We start from the raw sequence: 14994 nt of genomic DNA, 5'->3' as shown, positions 1-14994 counted from the left end.
TAATAACAAGTAAATGAAAAGTTTAGAAAAAAATGTTTTATCAGGTGTCTGCGATAACATCTGGGACCGACAGCTTTGCATTTTCTTCGAGGCTCGGAGGAGGACATGGAAATAAAACTAGACCGGAAACGATTTCATATTCAAACATAACTTAAGTATTACGGTCGTTTAAGAAATGGTTTTAATTAAGATATATTACTTTATAGGATATTGAAAATCATATTTAGATACGAATTACATATTTATAAAATTAATATGAATCAGATTTTTTTACCGACAAAATAAAAAATCGAAAACGATAAAAATTATTAAAGAATAATAATGATAAAATATGAATAATATTTTTCGATTTTATCAACATAATAATAAAAAATAAGAATTAGAAAAAAATAATAATACTCGATCTGGAAATTTGAGGATTTGAACCATGGTCTATTGACAATTGCGAAATTTACCTTCGTATTATAACGATATTGTAGCCATTTTTTCATTGTCTAAAAACTCGGAAAAACGACATTCCCTAAAAATGAATCCTAGCTAGATTGATTTATCTCCCCTCAAATTCCTTGCATATTAAATTTCATGAAAATCGTTGGAGCCGTTTCCGAGATTCAGATTCTATAGATATATATAGATAGATAGATATACAAGAATTGCTCGTTTAATAGTATAAGATATCACTGTTAACTTTTAAGAAACACGTTAAGGATTACTGTCTTAAGATGGAGACGATATGGTGTAATTACTTTTCTTTTTTTTCTTTTTATTTATATGTATATTTATCTTCAATTTACGTTCATTGCTTACATACTTTATTACTTTATCATAGAATATATTTATGTTATATAATGATATATATGATACGTTCATATTAAGTTCAATTTACGTTCATTGCTTACATACTTTATTACTTTATCATAGAATATATTTATGTTATATAATGATATATATGATAGCGATAACATAAACAGATATTTATTATGACGCGGACAATTTCAATAAGCATCAATAAATGCGGAAAAATCACCCAATTGCGAATTAGATCGAAGGTTTAATACGGTACCAACAATATTATTACTATGACATAATTTTATTTTACATTCGGTTACACATTACGGTTACGGTTACGGGTACGGTCACGGATACGGTTTTACATTAGGATAAACACTATACATTACACATAGAATATTAACGAATATGCTGGCCGCTTCTAGAGGAAAACGCGTGTTTTCGGTTATGTAATAGGTTTTATATATATATAGTGTTTATCCTATGTGCGATTTGCATAATTTTACACTCAATCAGAGAAAGCACAATACATATATAAGAAAAGTTTGACATCGAAACGATGTTGACGAATCGTGAAAAAAAAAAATTATAAAAATAAGTAACAAAGTAAACAAGTAAGTAGACAAAATATCATGGTATCAAGTCGGATAAAAGTAAAGTCAGTAAGTGTCTATCAAGTATTAAATGTTAAATCAGCAAGATATATTTTATCTGACGGAATAGGATGAAAGGTGGAGAAAGTAGCCACTTTACGTAAACAAAACCGCTTACCTAGTAAACGCGTTTGAAACTGCAGTTACGGCATGCGTGCAAGCAAATAAAATTTGCAAAAGTAATAAATTAAAATAACTAAAATATAATATTGAATTTTAAATTATACATGAAAAACTTGTTAATCCAAATTAATTAAAAAAAAATTAAAGAAGTAGAAAATAATGTAACTTAACGAGGGTAGTTTTATAAAACTACAATTTTTAATTTAAAAAAACATTTTTTTTAAGAGTAACTGCAGAGTTCCCTTTCGCTTTTTCTCTGCAGAATCTACAGGCCGAATCAGCTGTAGCTTCACTTTTGACTATAATTATTTTATTAATTAAAACAAATATAATTTGTCAATATAGGAATTATTATTGACATAAATAAATTAGAAAATTTTTAATTGATATATGTACGTACATAGAGTTAGCTAGTATGCGAACCGAATCGTTGATGTGTGCCACGGTCGGCAGCACATTCACATAGTATCAAGACTACGAAGAATCTATAGCCTAGAGGACAGAGATGGCGAACTTATTTGTTTACGCGCCATCTGCACTATCTGCTTAAATTATAAATAAAATAAATGTTTCAATGAAAATTCGACAAATTGTTTACTGCTGAAACGATTTGAACAATTCTTTTAATCAATACTCGAATTTCTCTTTCGAGAGACAGTAGAGAATGTTTTTTCGGCATACTGCTGATTTTGTTATTTATCCTACTTTTCCTATAAATGTCTACGCTTTCGATATTTCCCGACAATATTTACCATCAGTGTTAAAAATAAAATAATTGGTTCGTCTTTATAAAAAAAAACCTATAATAAGCTTTACATTTGTCATAAGATTTATTTTGAATAACGTAAACATGTACCGAAAATAAATAATATTTAGGTTTTTTTCTTTTTTTACATTCTTAAATTGCAATCAATATATTAGCCAAAATTATGAGACTTCTCCGAAGAAAATTTATTTAAAAACTTACCTAAAAATTAATTAAAATATTACCACGAACTACCAATTAAATTGGCTTGCTTGATCTTAGTTTTAAAAATAAATATATAATTTTAAATTTAAAAAAGGAACACTGAAAAAAAACCGTTTCTGAGGAGTATTTTAACTAACATTGTGACACGAGAATTTTATATATAAGATTATGTATGTGTATTTTTATATCAAAATCATCAACAACTTTATTTAAATAGGCCCCATGAGCACTTTCGAATCGTCATTTTACATATTAAAACTTTAAAATGTAAAAGAGTACCGAGTTTTTTCCTCCGGCTTTTTTTTCTCAGCCTACACTAGGGACATGATTTTATTTATATCGTAATATTTAATAAAGCCGAGGATATAAAAAGAAGGTAATGTCTACCGGGACATTAGTGTGAATTTACTTTACGGCGAAATAAAATATTTTCATTTCACATTGATAAAGATCGACTATGAGCGCTATATGAAATAATCAAATATTTGAAAAAATATGCATGATTATAATTACTAGTGTTCGCCCAGTGGTCGATATTCGATCATAATTAATTTAATTTATAAGTTTAAACATTATTAAGGTTTGCTGTCAAAGACTACGCTTCTATAATAATAAACAAAAGAGTATATATGAGGGTGTGTCAAATACATGACAGTGTGTTTATTTATTTTTTAAATTAATTTAACGTATTTTTATGCATAATTAAAAAAAATATTAGCATTCTGCATTCCTTCTTTATATAAACTATAAGTTTGCGAAATTTCAATCTCCTCCGTCCGCGCAATTGTCTTAAAAAGGGGTACAGCATTTTTGCTTCAGTGCTTTTTTAATATTTTTTTTTTTATAATTTTTAATGAGATATATAGTGTTCGACTCCAAACCGCGGAGTTACTGATCACGTTCAACGTGAAAAAAATGCTAGGCCTTTTTAAAATTTTACTTTGTCTTAATATACGAGCTACTCTGGCAACGTACTTCTGCATAACCTTCCAATACTATTTTTCTTAGCCCTAAAAAACTTGGTAAAGTGAAATGTCAATACTAACTGCCGCATACAACTAAAGAACCGCATAGGGAAACGAATCCTTATTCTATTCTAGTAAATGTTTTTTTTATTGTAAATTATATCCGTGCTTCCGCGCTCACGGAAGGCATCATGCGGAACGAGTCTATCAAAGTGACTCGTCTATTTAAGCTAAGTGAAATTTTAAAAAGGCCTAGGAATTCTATTTACATGCAGAACGTGTTCTATCACACTTACAGAAAGAACTCTTCATTTCAAGTAACGCAGTTAGGAGTCGAAAACCTTATATTTAAGTAAATTATAATTTACTAATCCCCCCTTTTTTGCTGTTGGTATTTCATAAACATTTTAGCATTTGACTGAAAAACTTCCGAATGCGGATCCGAATTGTATTTTAGCAGTTTTTGTTTTTTTCTTGTACAGTACACCACAATAGTTTATTTACCTAATGACTAATGACTATACACGATTCAAAATGCTCATCTGTATAAATAAATAATTATGATATTACATCAAATAATTTCTTTCTATATACTTTAATGTACATAATTTAAGATAAAACAACTTGTTTAAAACGAATGCAAAAAAAAAAAATTAGTCAATTAATGTTTCAAGCTCGTCTGTCAATTTTAATAAAAATAAAAATAAAATGTAATGTTTACGCGAATTTAACTCATTAATTATAATGAAACAACTTTTTCGGATTTTATCGCGATTTATTAAGTTTTTTAAATGCCCGACGTTTCGGATACTTTACAAGTTTACAGCAACCGTGGTCACGGGAGGACAAATTAATAAACGGCAATAAAATCCGAAAAAGTTGTATCATTATAATAAAAAAAAATTGTTCGAATAAAAATTAAATGTACATTTTAAAAAAGAAGAATGTGTATACAATTGTATATGACAATTTATAGAATAATTAAATAATATTAAAAACAGTATGTTAGTAAAAAGGAAAGTATACGATTCCATTTAACGATCAACCGCTATTCTTAGTAAGGAAATATAAACAAGTGAAAGTGAAATCTTTGATATGTTCTACATCACTGATAAAGTCGTTATATCTATGTTTATGTAATATTATATTAGTTAAAAGTTCTTAGTAAAAAAAACATATCAAATAGTAAAACAAACCGTTCTATTTACACCGTTTCCCCATTGTCCAATTTTGTACTTCTCGAACGTTTCCGCGACTTTTTTATTTCTGTTGTCCAAACTCATTTTTAAATGTTAAAAATAACAGTTATGTGCAAAATATACTTCCCGCCACAGGATAAGTTCGATGTTTAAACTGGTTATGAGAACGCGGCAGCACGCGCGCTGTTTCGTGGATCACTGGCACCAATGCTCGTACTCGCAGCGTTGTTAACTCGAATGCAATTTAATTGATAAAATGGACTGTACTGTAGTAGTAGCAAACAGGTGTCATTCGCTTTACGGTACCAAAATTGTAGTATACTTTATCTATGAATTTTCGTAACAAGGTCGAGTAGACTAATGTCAAAAAATAAAAGCGTTCGTTCATTCGGAGATAAATTTGATAGTTTTCCTCCATATTATTGGTTAAAAAAAGACGAAGGATTAATTTATTAATAAAAAAAAAAAAATTGAATATTGATAAAGATCCGAGTAGAGATGATAGCAGTTGATAGTTTTCCGTGCAGAAGAAGAAACAGAGCTTGATCCACTAACTCACACTTAAGCACTGCTCCATTGTTATTTAATTTCTGGTTCCTTTACTCAAAAAACTATTTGTTTTACTCACTAACTGTTAAATTTTTCGTTAACCGGCATTTCTTCTATTACAGGAACTAACTACAGGCCACATCTAGCTACATTATATTAAGGGCAAAAATCAATAAAACATAATACGCGTAAAAATAACCAGAACCTAATTCATTTTATTTAAATCCTGTTTGTTGTTCAAATAAGAACCTACATGAGTTTATCGTTTGTTCTACTTACGAGTATCTAAGAAAGATGAAATCACCGGCACATTTGCTACCAGTATCTGTTATTGTTTTGTTTTAAAGTAAATACGTCTATTGTATAATAATATAAAGTAAGTTTTTAATGATATCCAAGAACAATGATGATAAATCGTATCAAGGTAAAGTACAACAAGAAATATCCTGCTCAAAATCTGGAGAAGCTTGACTGGGAAAGTACCTCAGTCCTACGGAAGATCACAGCAAAAACATGTTGCTTTGAAGTAGCGTTGTATTATTTTGGTGAGTGAGCGATTTCTTCCAGACAACCTTTGGGTATAGGACAGGGCATAGAAAAGCATATTAGCTTAGTTTCTATAAACAACTTAGTTGCCATTACCATTGACTATGAGTGTGAAGTTGCTTCGACTTGTTATCTCTACATTCGGGAACATGCATGAAATATTAAAACTTTGTATTAATTGCAACAAACCCTTGGGGTTCTAGCAGAAATGGAACGCGCGGCCTTGGTGTCACATTTTAAAAACTGCGCCAAATGGACGAATTCTTCTGCAAAGGTTTCTTCTAAATCAGAATATACGCGAGCGCTTGATATGACGGACGAACGACGTTTTCGAACGAGATAAGACAAATGAATGAAGCACGGCAAAGTATACTAACTAATAACAACACCGAGGAGTACCCGCACATGGTTGATGTGTTTCATTGCACGAGGCAAGTTGCGTTGGCCACTGAGTGCCTAGTGGAGTTGTCTTCACAGAAATCGAACCGAAAAAAAAACCGACTTCAATTACATCGACAAGTAATACAACGTAGGTAGACGAAAAAATTGTCAAGTATGTGTATACTGTATGTATGTGTATACAAAATGTGTATTACATTATCAAAAATTACTCCAAAAGTTGTAATCAGATCTCGATTAAATTTAAATGTGACCACATGATAAACACCAACTTTCGATTAAATTAAAAATAATCAAAATCGATACACCCAGTAAAAAGTTATTAAGGATTTTCGAGGGTTTTTTTCAATTTCTCTGGGATCCCATCATCAGATCCTGGTTTTCTTATCATGGTACTACACTTAGGATATCTCCTTTCCAACAAAAATAGTTATGAAAAAAAAAAATATTTTTCTTTTCATTTTTGTTGTATTCTCTTTATTTTGCAATGGGTTTAATTCTACTATAATTCTTTTTTTTTTTTTGTTTCAAAAGCTAGCATCACTAGTCTACGACGCATTTAATTTTAGTGTTTTGTCTCAGTCTAGTTGAAATATATATGTATATAGGGTATAATATAGTAGGGTAAATGCAATGATGCTAGATTGGTGCATACGAAAACACGATTTCAGCGCGCCCCCCTAATCGCCCTAGGCTGCAGCCTAATTAGCCTAAGGGTTAATCAGGCTCTAGGTAAGGTGGACAGAGTTTCTAGGGAGGGTCGAAGGTAGGGTCAGACAAGCATTCGCGATGTTGTGTGCTGGTGGGCTGTACGCTTGTTTGCCGTCCTATCCATATAAAAAATACCATACACTAATCTAATCTGTATTGGCGAACGTGTAGAGGATACCTACATAACGTTAACAGACTTGACATAATGAGCTGTGAGGAATTTAGTATGGTACTCGTAGATAACAATATCAAAATTGCTATAATATTAACAATATGTACATTACAAACTTAGGTAATGTAACCAGTGTTATGCAATAAATAAAAACATTTTTATTGTACACTAATCTCTAGTGCCTTGGTAGACATTGCCTATCAATAATGTAATTATTTTTATTAAATAATAGCGGACCCGGCAGACGTTGTCCTGCCCGGAAAACTTTGATAGCTTACATACCGATAGCAGCGCCACCTAACGGGCCCAATTGAGAAAAAACTAACATATCTTAAAAATTAAGGTCGTTGTACAAAAAAGAATTAGAAATGAGACTATCCGCGGGAGAACGAAAGTAACCGACATAGCCCACAGAATTCGCAAGTTGGAGTAGCAGTGGGCTGGTCATGTGTGTCGCAGGACCGGTGGCCGTTGTAGCAAACGTGTTCTGGAGAGGAGACCGCGTCTTGGCAAACGCAGTGTGGGACGCCCTCCGGCCCGCTGGACCGACGATCTCGTCAGATCGCCGGTGTAAGTGTAGGCTGGATGAGGATTGCATAAAACCGGGATGTCTGGTGCGAACTTGGCTCCCCAAGTCATATGGTGGCCTATGTCCAGCAGTAACAGTCTTAACTCTAGAAAACTTGGGGCAATGTGTCATTATTTTTGACTGTGGTTCTAGAAATGTTATTTACGGTTCCAAAATTTAAATGAACAAAAATAATAAAAATTAACCACAATAACTGAAAAAATGGTTACAGTTTGACCAAATTTCTAAGTTTTTCTTAAATGCCCATAATTTTCAAACTGCATGGGATAGATTTTTTTTTTCTGATTTTTCTCATGATGGTTACAATCAATCCTGTGACCCCGTTTCGACTTGACGTTGAATTCTGGGACACCTGTATATCAAAATAAACATTCCTATAAAGAAATGACTTTTTTCTAGACCGGCATTTCGGATAGCCACGTACTAGGCTATACTGCTTTCAAGTAGTGTTGTGTTTCTGTTCGAAAGAGGTAAGGTTGAAAACGCATTTGTGATTCAATTCATAATGTAAGCCTCCACGGGCTATGGTAACATCAGACGGACCGTACACTTGTTTGCTACCACAGTTTTGTCACAATACATGACAGACAATTTTTTTTGCCTAGTTTCAAAAGTTTACGACAAATCACTCAGTCAGAATATGTTACTTAATAAATAAATGAATAGCTAGTATGCCTTTGAAACACGGAATGCCACTGAGAAAAAGATTGACGGTTTTGTGCAATTTACACTTTAAAGAGGAAAGGGTACCTGAGAGACTTGAAAAATAGGTATTTGAATAAAATGTTCCTATCTCGCTGTATGCCGCCGCTGCGCTCCGAGACTAGAAATGGACAACTGCAGCTCAGACCGTTTCAGGTAGATAATTATTGACCAAAACAACATTTCGTACTATTTTCTCCCCAAAACATGCCATTTTTTTTATGTAACTAAAAAAATTCAGCTATGCCTATGTTCTCATTTTTTTGTAAATATGCGTAATTTTTTTATGTTACAAAAATAATTCATATAGTGTCATCATCCAGAGAGGAAACAGTCGACTAAGTTTGTATGGAGAAAGAGCCGGTATCCTTTCTTCTTAAGTAACGAAAAAGATCACCATAGTTTTCTATGGTGATGTTGTATAATTAAATACCTAAATACAGTCGACTCTCGTTAATTAAAACTTGCGATAATTCGAACCTCTTTATAATTCAAAGTCATCACGAGTTTCCTACAAAATCTCTTCCATACTTCCTACAAAATCGTTCCATAGCTTAATTGGCTAGAGCGCCGACACGGTCGGTCAGAGACGCGGGTTCGAATCCCGCTGGAGCGGTCAATTTTTGATATGATATTCAAAAAATGTTTAGAATCCCTAATGTGTGGGTAAACACAAAAATAAAATCGTACATATTCTACTCACAGCTGCAAGTAGTCTTGGCATAAAGTTATGAAAGGCCAATTAAAACAGTTCAGTGTTAAAACTAGAAATCTGTGAGAATAAGACTTGGGAAAAATTTAATAACATAATAATAAGACAACTTTGTATTATATTGTTAATTACAATAAAAAGTGAAAAAAAAAACTTGGAATTTAATTTCAAAATAATTCTCCACTTTTTTTTTTTTTTGGTTATTGTACACCATATTGGGCAGTGTATGGAGTGTATGATAAAAGTGGAAGGTCACACACTCATTCACTAAATCGAGGGAAACCCTTGAAACTCCTAGGGACGACTAGTGTGTTTGTTAATTTTATTCGTCTACTTACGTTGTATTACTTTTTTTTTTTTTTTTTAATTTATTTATCAAATAAACAATATTGTACATATTTAATATAAATAGCATTAAAAACCACGCAGGTTTATGACAATGCTATTTAGTAACCAATGAACTAAATATATATATATAAAATAATTACATAATTATCCACCCTCCTATTAGAAGCAAGCTGGCAAACTCAAATAAAAAGATGCACACCACTAAATATGTCAAGTCACAATAGTATCAAGAAAGTAATTTTTAAGTTTATTTTTTAAGTTAATTGGTGTAATACTTTCAATCAATTTTGATGGTAAGTCATTTATTAGTCTAGGCACTAAATAAGCGGTAGTTCGCTCACCATATGTATTGTGTATGCGCCTAGTAGTCCATAATCGGTTTTTTGCGATAGCACGGGTGTAAGTAGGGTGTTTAATATGTTGCCAGAATTTTTGATTTGAATAATTTTCCTTTAAGATTATATACTTAAATTGAATATTAACTGGTAAGATATTACAATGTTTAAAAAAATTTAGGTCATCATCACAGTGTTTATGTCTATCCTTAAAATTTAAAATAGCTTTAATTATTTTTATTTGAAGTTTCAAGATTCTTTCAGTGTATGTTTTATAAGTCCGTCCGTAGCTACTTAGACCGTATCTAATGTGAGATCCAGCAATTGCGTTGTACAATAAAATTTTGATTTTAAGCGGTATTCTTTTTTTTAGTATCAAAATATTAGCTAAAAACTGGCGGAGTTTGTTGCAGACGTATTCAATGTGCCACTTCCAATTAAAGCTGTTATCTATTATCAATCCGAGGTACTTATAAGTGCTCACCTCTTCAACATTTGGGCAGTTGCAGTAGCTTTGACATGTGGTAGAGCTAGAAATATGTAGGCAGCTATGGGTGTGAGCGATGATATGTTTTATGGGAACTGGACGCAAATATGGAGATTTTATATGTAATAGTTTTGTTTTATTTGGATTTATTATAATACCAGAATCATGACACCACTTTGTTAAACAGTCGAAGTCCGATTGCAGTAAGCTAAGGGCAGTCTGAGGGTTTTTATCAGCAGCAATTAGACAAGTATCATCCGCAAATTGATAACAAATACAATTTTTTATGCTCTTGTGCATACCATTAACGTAGGATAAAAAGTGGAGCGGCCCCAACACAGATCCCTGGGCTGTACCTTCTGTAATATTTATAGTATCACTCAGGTCATTTCCAATTTTCACGTTGAAAGTGCGGTTACTAAGGTAATTTTCACACCATTTAAGAATTGGCCCTCGAATACCGCAGCTGTTAAGCCTGCTTATTAGTTTATTGTGATTTAGGGTGTCAAAAGCGCGAGAAAAATCAATAAATAAAACTAAAACGTGATATTTTTTGTCTAAATAACTATTTACTTCATCAGCAAAATTACTTAAAAGACTTTCTGCGCTTTTACCTTTTTGAAATCCATATTGAAATTCGTATATTACATTATGTTTATTGTAAAAGTCATATATTAGGTTACTAATATATTTCTCCACTATTTTATCCACCGACGATAGTAAAGTTATAGGGCGGTAGTTACAATAATTATTTTGTTTACCTTTTTTGTAAACTGGTCTCACAAATCCATTCTTTAAACTGTCCGGGTATGTTCCAGAAATAATGCTAAAATTAATAAGGTTAGCTAGAGTACCTGCCATTTCTTTGCCTATCATTTTAATATTACATACTTTAATACCGTCAGGTCCAGGAGCTTTCTTTGGATTTAATTTATTTATAATCTCTAGAACTTTTTCGCTAGTCGCTTTTTGAAATCTAATACTACAATTAACACCCATATTAGATGTATCGGTTCCTGTTAACTTAGTATTACAACTTGTTAAAATTGATTTGGATGAGTTTTCAAATTCCTTGGCGAAATTTTGAGCGATTGTTTTTAAATTAATTGATTGAACATCAAATGCCTTCATTATGGCATCATCTATAGATACATTAATACGACCTAGCATTTGGTTTAGGATTTGGTACACTTTTCTAATATTATTGTAATTTTCTCTTATTAATTTAGTAAAAAACATGTTTTTCTTATATTCTAAAACTTTATGTAGTTTGTTCCTTGTTTTGTTATATTGGAGTCTTATTTGGGGGTCATTTGAGTTGTTTTTCCATGAACGGAATAAGGAATCACATTTCTTACGCAGCTGAATAATATTTTCATCAATCCAAGGTACATTATTTACTTGCCAATGTAATTGAAGTCGGTTTTTTTTGTTTGCGAGCAAACACAAAATATACTTAAATTATATTTTCATACATATTAAACATATGTTTAATAATTTAGATAATCTTTATAATAGTAAACCAGATTTTACTTCAAAGTAATAAGTTCGAATGAAACCTTGAATGAAAATATACAGGTGTCATAACATTGAAAAAAAATCATATCTCCTAAACTATAAGAAATCGGATTATATACATAGGCGTGATTCGGAATCTCCAGGGAGTGTTTTAGCTCTGGACTTCTGCTTGACAGTCTTTCCTGGGACATACTGTATTTATTTTCCGTTACAATCATGTGAGAAGAAACACAGATGATACTGCAAAGTTCATCTACTATGAGATATTCATATATCGTTTGATTTGCAAACGTTTTAACAAAACTATAATATATTTATATATAAAGTTTTATATGTAAATATTGAGGCTTTACTAACCACTTTTAGCTTCTTTCTAGGCCTTGAAGGTCCATCCATGGTATCGATATTAGAAGTAAGATGATATGTCACGTCAAGTCGTGAATTATTGGCCCACTTAACTATTGAAACGTGGAATTTTCACACGTCAAAGGAGAGGTGTCACATAAATTAATAGTAACATGCTTTCATTACATTGAAGGTCCGATATTATCTTATCAACATATAAAAGTAGAACATAACAACAAATATCTTGATTTTGATAAAAATATTTATGGATTGTTATGACAGTGACGTTATTGATAACCGACCTAGGCAGGCTAGGCATAGCGTTGGGCGTTATTTAACGTAATCGGTTCCAGTAACTAGTTACGAAGCTAATAACCATGTACGTCGTTTCGCCGATACGAATGTAACGATTATTTTACGTACGCAGTTTTTTTGCGTACGCAGTTTTATCAAAAACTTGACACAACGACCGGCGCATAAGCGTTTAACCTAATAACGTAACAGTACGCGTAGGATAAAAAGAGATGGCTATAAGTACTATAGAAGCATCTTTGTTTTCGAATATGCTCATGGAATTTTGTACGCAATTGACTATGAGCTTAAGTTTATTTTAATACGCACCGTTTTTTTAAAGAAATTTTAATTTCGGTCGTGTTTCTTTTTAAATATTCTCGAATTTACTATTTAGTATTAAGATGTTATTGTCTCGTGTTGAAGTATATACTAAAAAGTGTGGGTTTTTTGTTGTATTTTTAATTATATGTATTATGTATTTCGAAAAATAATTAAAAACTGTACATAAAATCAAACGAACTTCTAAATACGCCTGCAACGATTATTATGTCTATACAAAAATAAAAAAAGTAATTTAAATAACATGTTTTGCAGCCAGTCGTAAGCCTGGATAAAATATGAAGGGAAGTTAATTTAATTATACTATCAATCAATATTAACGTACATATATAACATATAACTACTTCATAACCATAATACAAACAAAAGTAATATAACGTCGCCGTCCCGTACTGATGCTCTATACAGAAATAACTAGTTTCGAAAAATAAGCAGTTTCGAAACTAGTTACGCGTATCCACGAAACTACGTATAACCGATTACACATAAAAGACGTTACAACCCACGACTAGCTAGGTATGACGATCTTAAATCGATTAATGCAAAAATCGATTCCTCGGTCCAAATAAATTTCGATTTTTTAAATCGATATGTTGTACTGAATCGATTCAGTGAATCGATATCTCACTCTTGAAAATTGACATTCGATTTTTTCTGTTTTGGTAAAAACCATAAAATAATTTACAATTAGCTGAATGAACTCGTAATATTACGATGTTGCCAATTACGGGGTAAATTACTCAAAAACTTGCGAAATAGTATTCCTTGTATCCACTTTCTCAGTTCATTCACTATCTACTTTTCATGTTTTCTCTTTCTATTTGCTATCACTCACTTATCTCTTTCTCTATACACCCTCATCTTTAATGACAATGTACTCTCAATAAATAAAAAAAACAGAAATAGGTACCAATCAAAATTGTATTCACAAAACAGTCGGTAATTACTGAACTAATGATTAATTTCAATCGGCAGAACCTTAAACCCTTTGACTTCCTCCTTTGTATCTTCAACCGGGACCGCTAAAGTAAATAACTTCAATTCTTTCTGTGCCCGACTGGTTGTTGTATCTTTATTGTATACTAGCTGACCCGGCGAACTTCGTATCGCCTAACAGTCGATTCTTTAATTTTTTTATATATTTTTTTTTTTTTAGAATTTTTCTCTCCGTAAGAACCATCCTCGTACTTCAAGGAATATTTTAAAAAAAGAATTAGCGAAATCGGTCCAACCGTTCTCGAGTTTTGCGCTTAGCAACACATTCAGCGACTCATTTTTATATTATAGATTTATTGTATATGGAGTCGATGTTTTTTACTGGCATTATTATTTCTAATTCTTGTAAATATTCGAATGCTTTGAGTATAACCGGCCTTGGTACTGTTTAGTTTAATGAGTTTGTGTTCGAGAATTTTATATATCTGTAGATGAAGAAAAGAAATTAACTTCAAGTAGTGTTTGTTTTTTGTTCCTGTGGTAAGGCCGACTACGCCCTTGTCATCCTAATGTTGAAAGTTTTCATAGCTATAATATAACCACTTATCATGAAGACTATAAACTTACGTAGTATTTACGCTTCAGCCTGTAATATCTCACTACTTGGCATAGGCCTCTTTCCCCATGTAGGAGAAGGATCAGAGCTTAATCTACTACGTTGCTCCAATGCGGGTTGGCGGATATATTCCCTACTATGAGTAACGATCGCTATCAGGCGTAGATGATAACAACCGGGACCGACGGCTTAACGTGCTCTCCGAGGCACGGTGGGGAGACCCACAAGGACTGCACAAACACCCAGACCACGGCAAACACTTGTATGGCCAATACAAATGTTTGTCATGTGCTGGGATCGAACCCGCAACCGCCAGCGCAACAGGCACAATCCATAGCTGTGACCGTTGCGCCAACGCGGCGTCAATTGTATATATCAATGCAGTATTTAAAAAATTAGTAATACTCTACTATACTATAGTCGTCACAAAATAAGAGGCCCGTTTGACCATAATTATGTCATCGGGACGTAAAAAGCAAAGTAACGATACAACTCGGTATTCAATACTCATGATGAATCGATTCAAGTTTGTATAAGTATTTAATCCATTTGATTATGTAATGTAAAGTGCATTTGTTTGAAATTTTGATCAGAAATTTAACTTACACTTTAATATTGTAGGTAATTTGAAATAATACAATAGTACAAAAGGTCACAGCAACACACACACACACACACACACACACACACACACACA

General features: G+C 32.2%; 1 protein-coding gene across 2 annotated transcripts in view; it reads right to left on the bottom strand.

The window, feature by feature from the left end:
* LOC123654226 (bifunctional 3'-phosphoadenosine 5'-phosphosulfate synthase) overlaps positions 1-12401 on the bottom strand; it is a 34529-nt gene extending 22128 nt beyond the window's left edge. Inside the window, exon 1 of one of the 2 annotated variants that reach the window (XM_045590142.1) lies at positions 12125-12401. In XM_045590142.1, coding sequence (XP_045446098.1) covers positions 12125-12163 — 39 coding nt within the window. In that variant the 5' untranslated portion in view covers positions 12164-12401. Of the gene's footprint in view, positions 1-4696; positions 4784-12124 lie in introns of those variants that run through there. The other variant, XM_045590141.1, reaches the window with a different exon arrangement.
* Positions 12402-14994: the final 2593 nt, after the last annotated feature.

This window comes from Melitaea cinxia, chromosome 6, assembly GCF_905220565.1.
Source record: "Melitaea cinxia chromosome 6, ilMelCinx1.1, whole genome shotgun sequence".
NCBI classification, from domain to species: domain Eukaryota; kingdom Metazoa; phylum Arthropoda; class Insecta; order Lepidoptera; family Nymphalidae; genus Melitaea; species Melitaea cinxia.
Note: the sequence above shows the minus strand (reverse complement) of the source record. Positions and strands in the feature narration are given on the sequence as shown.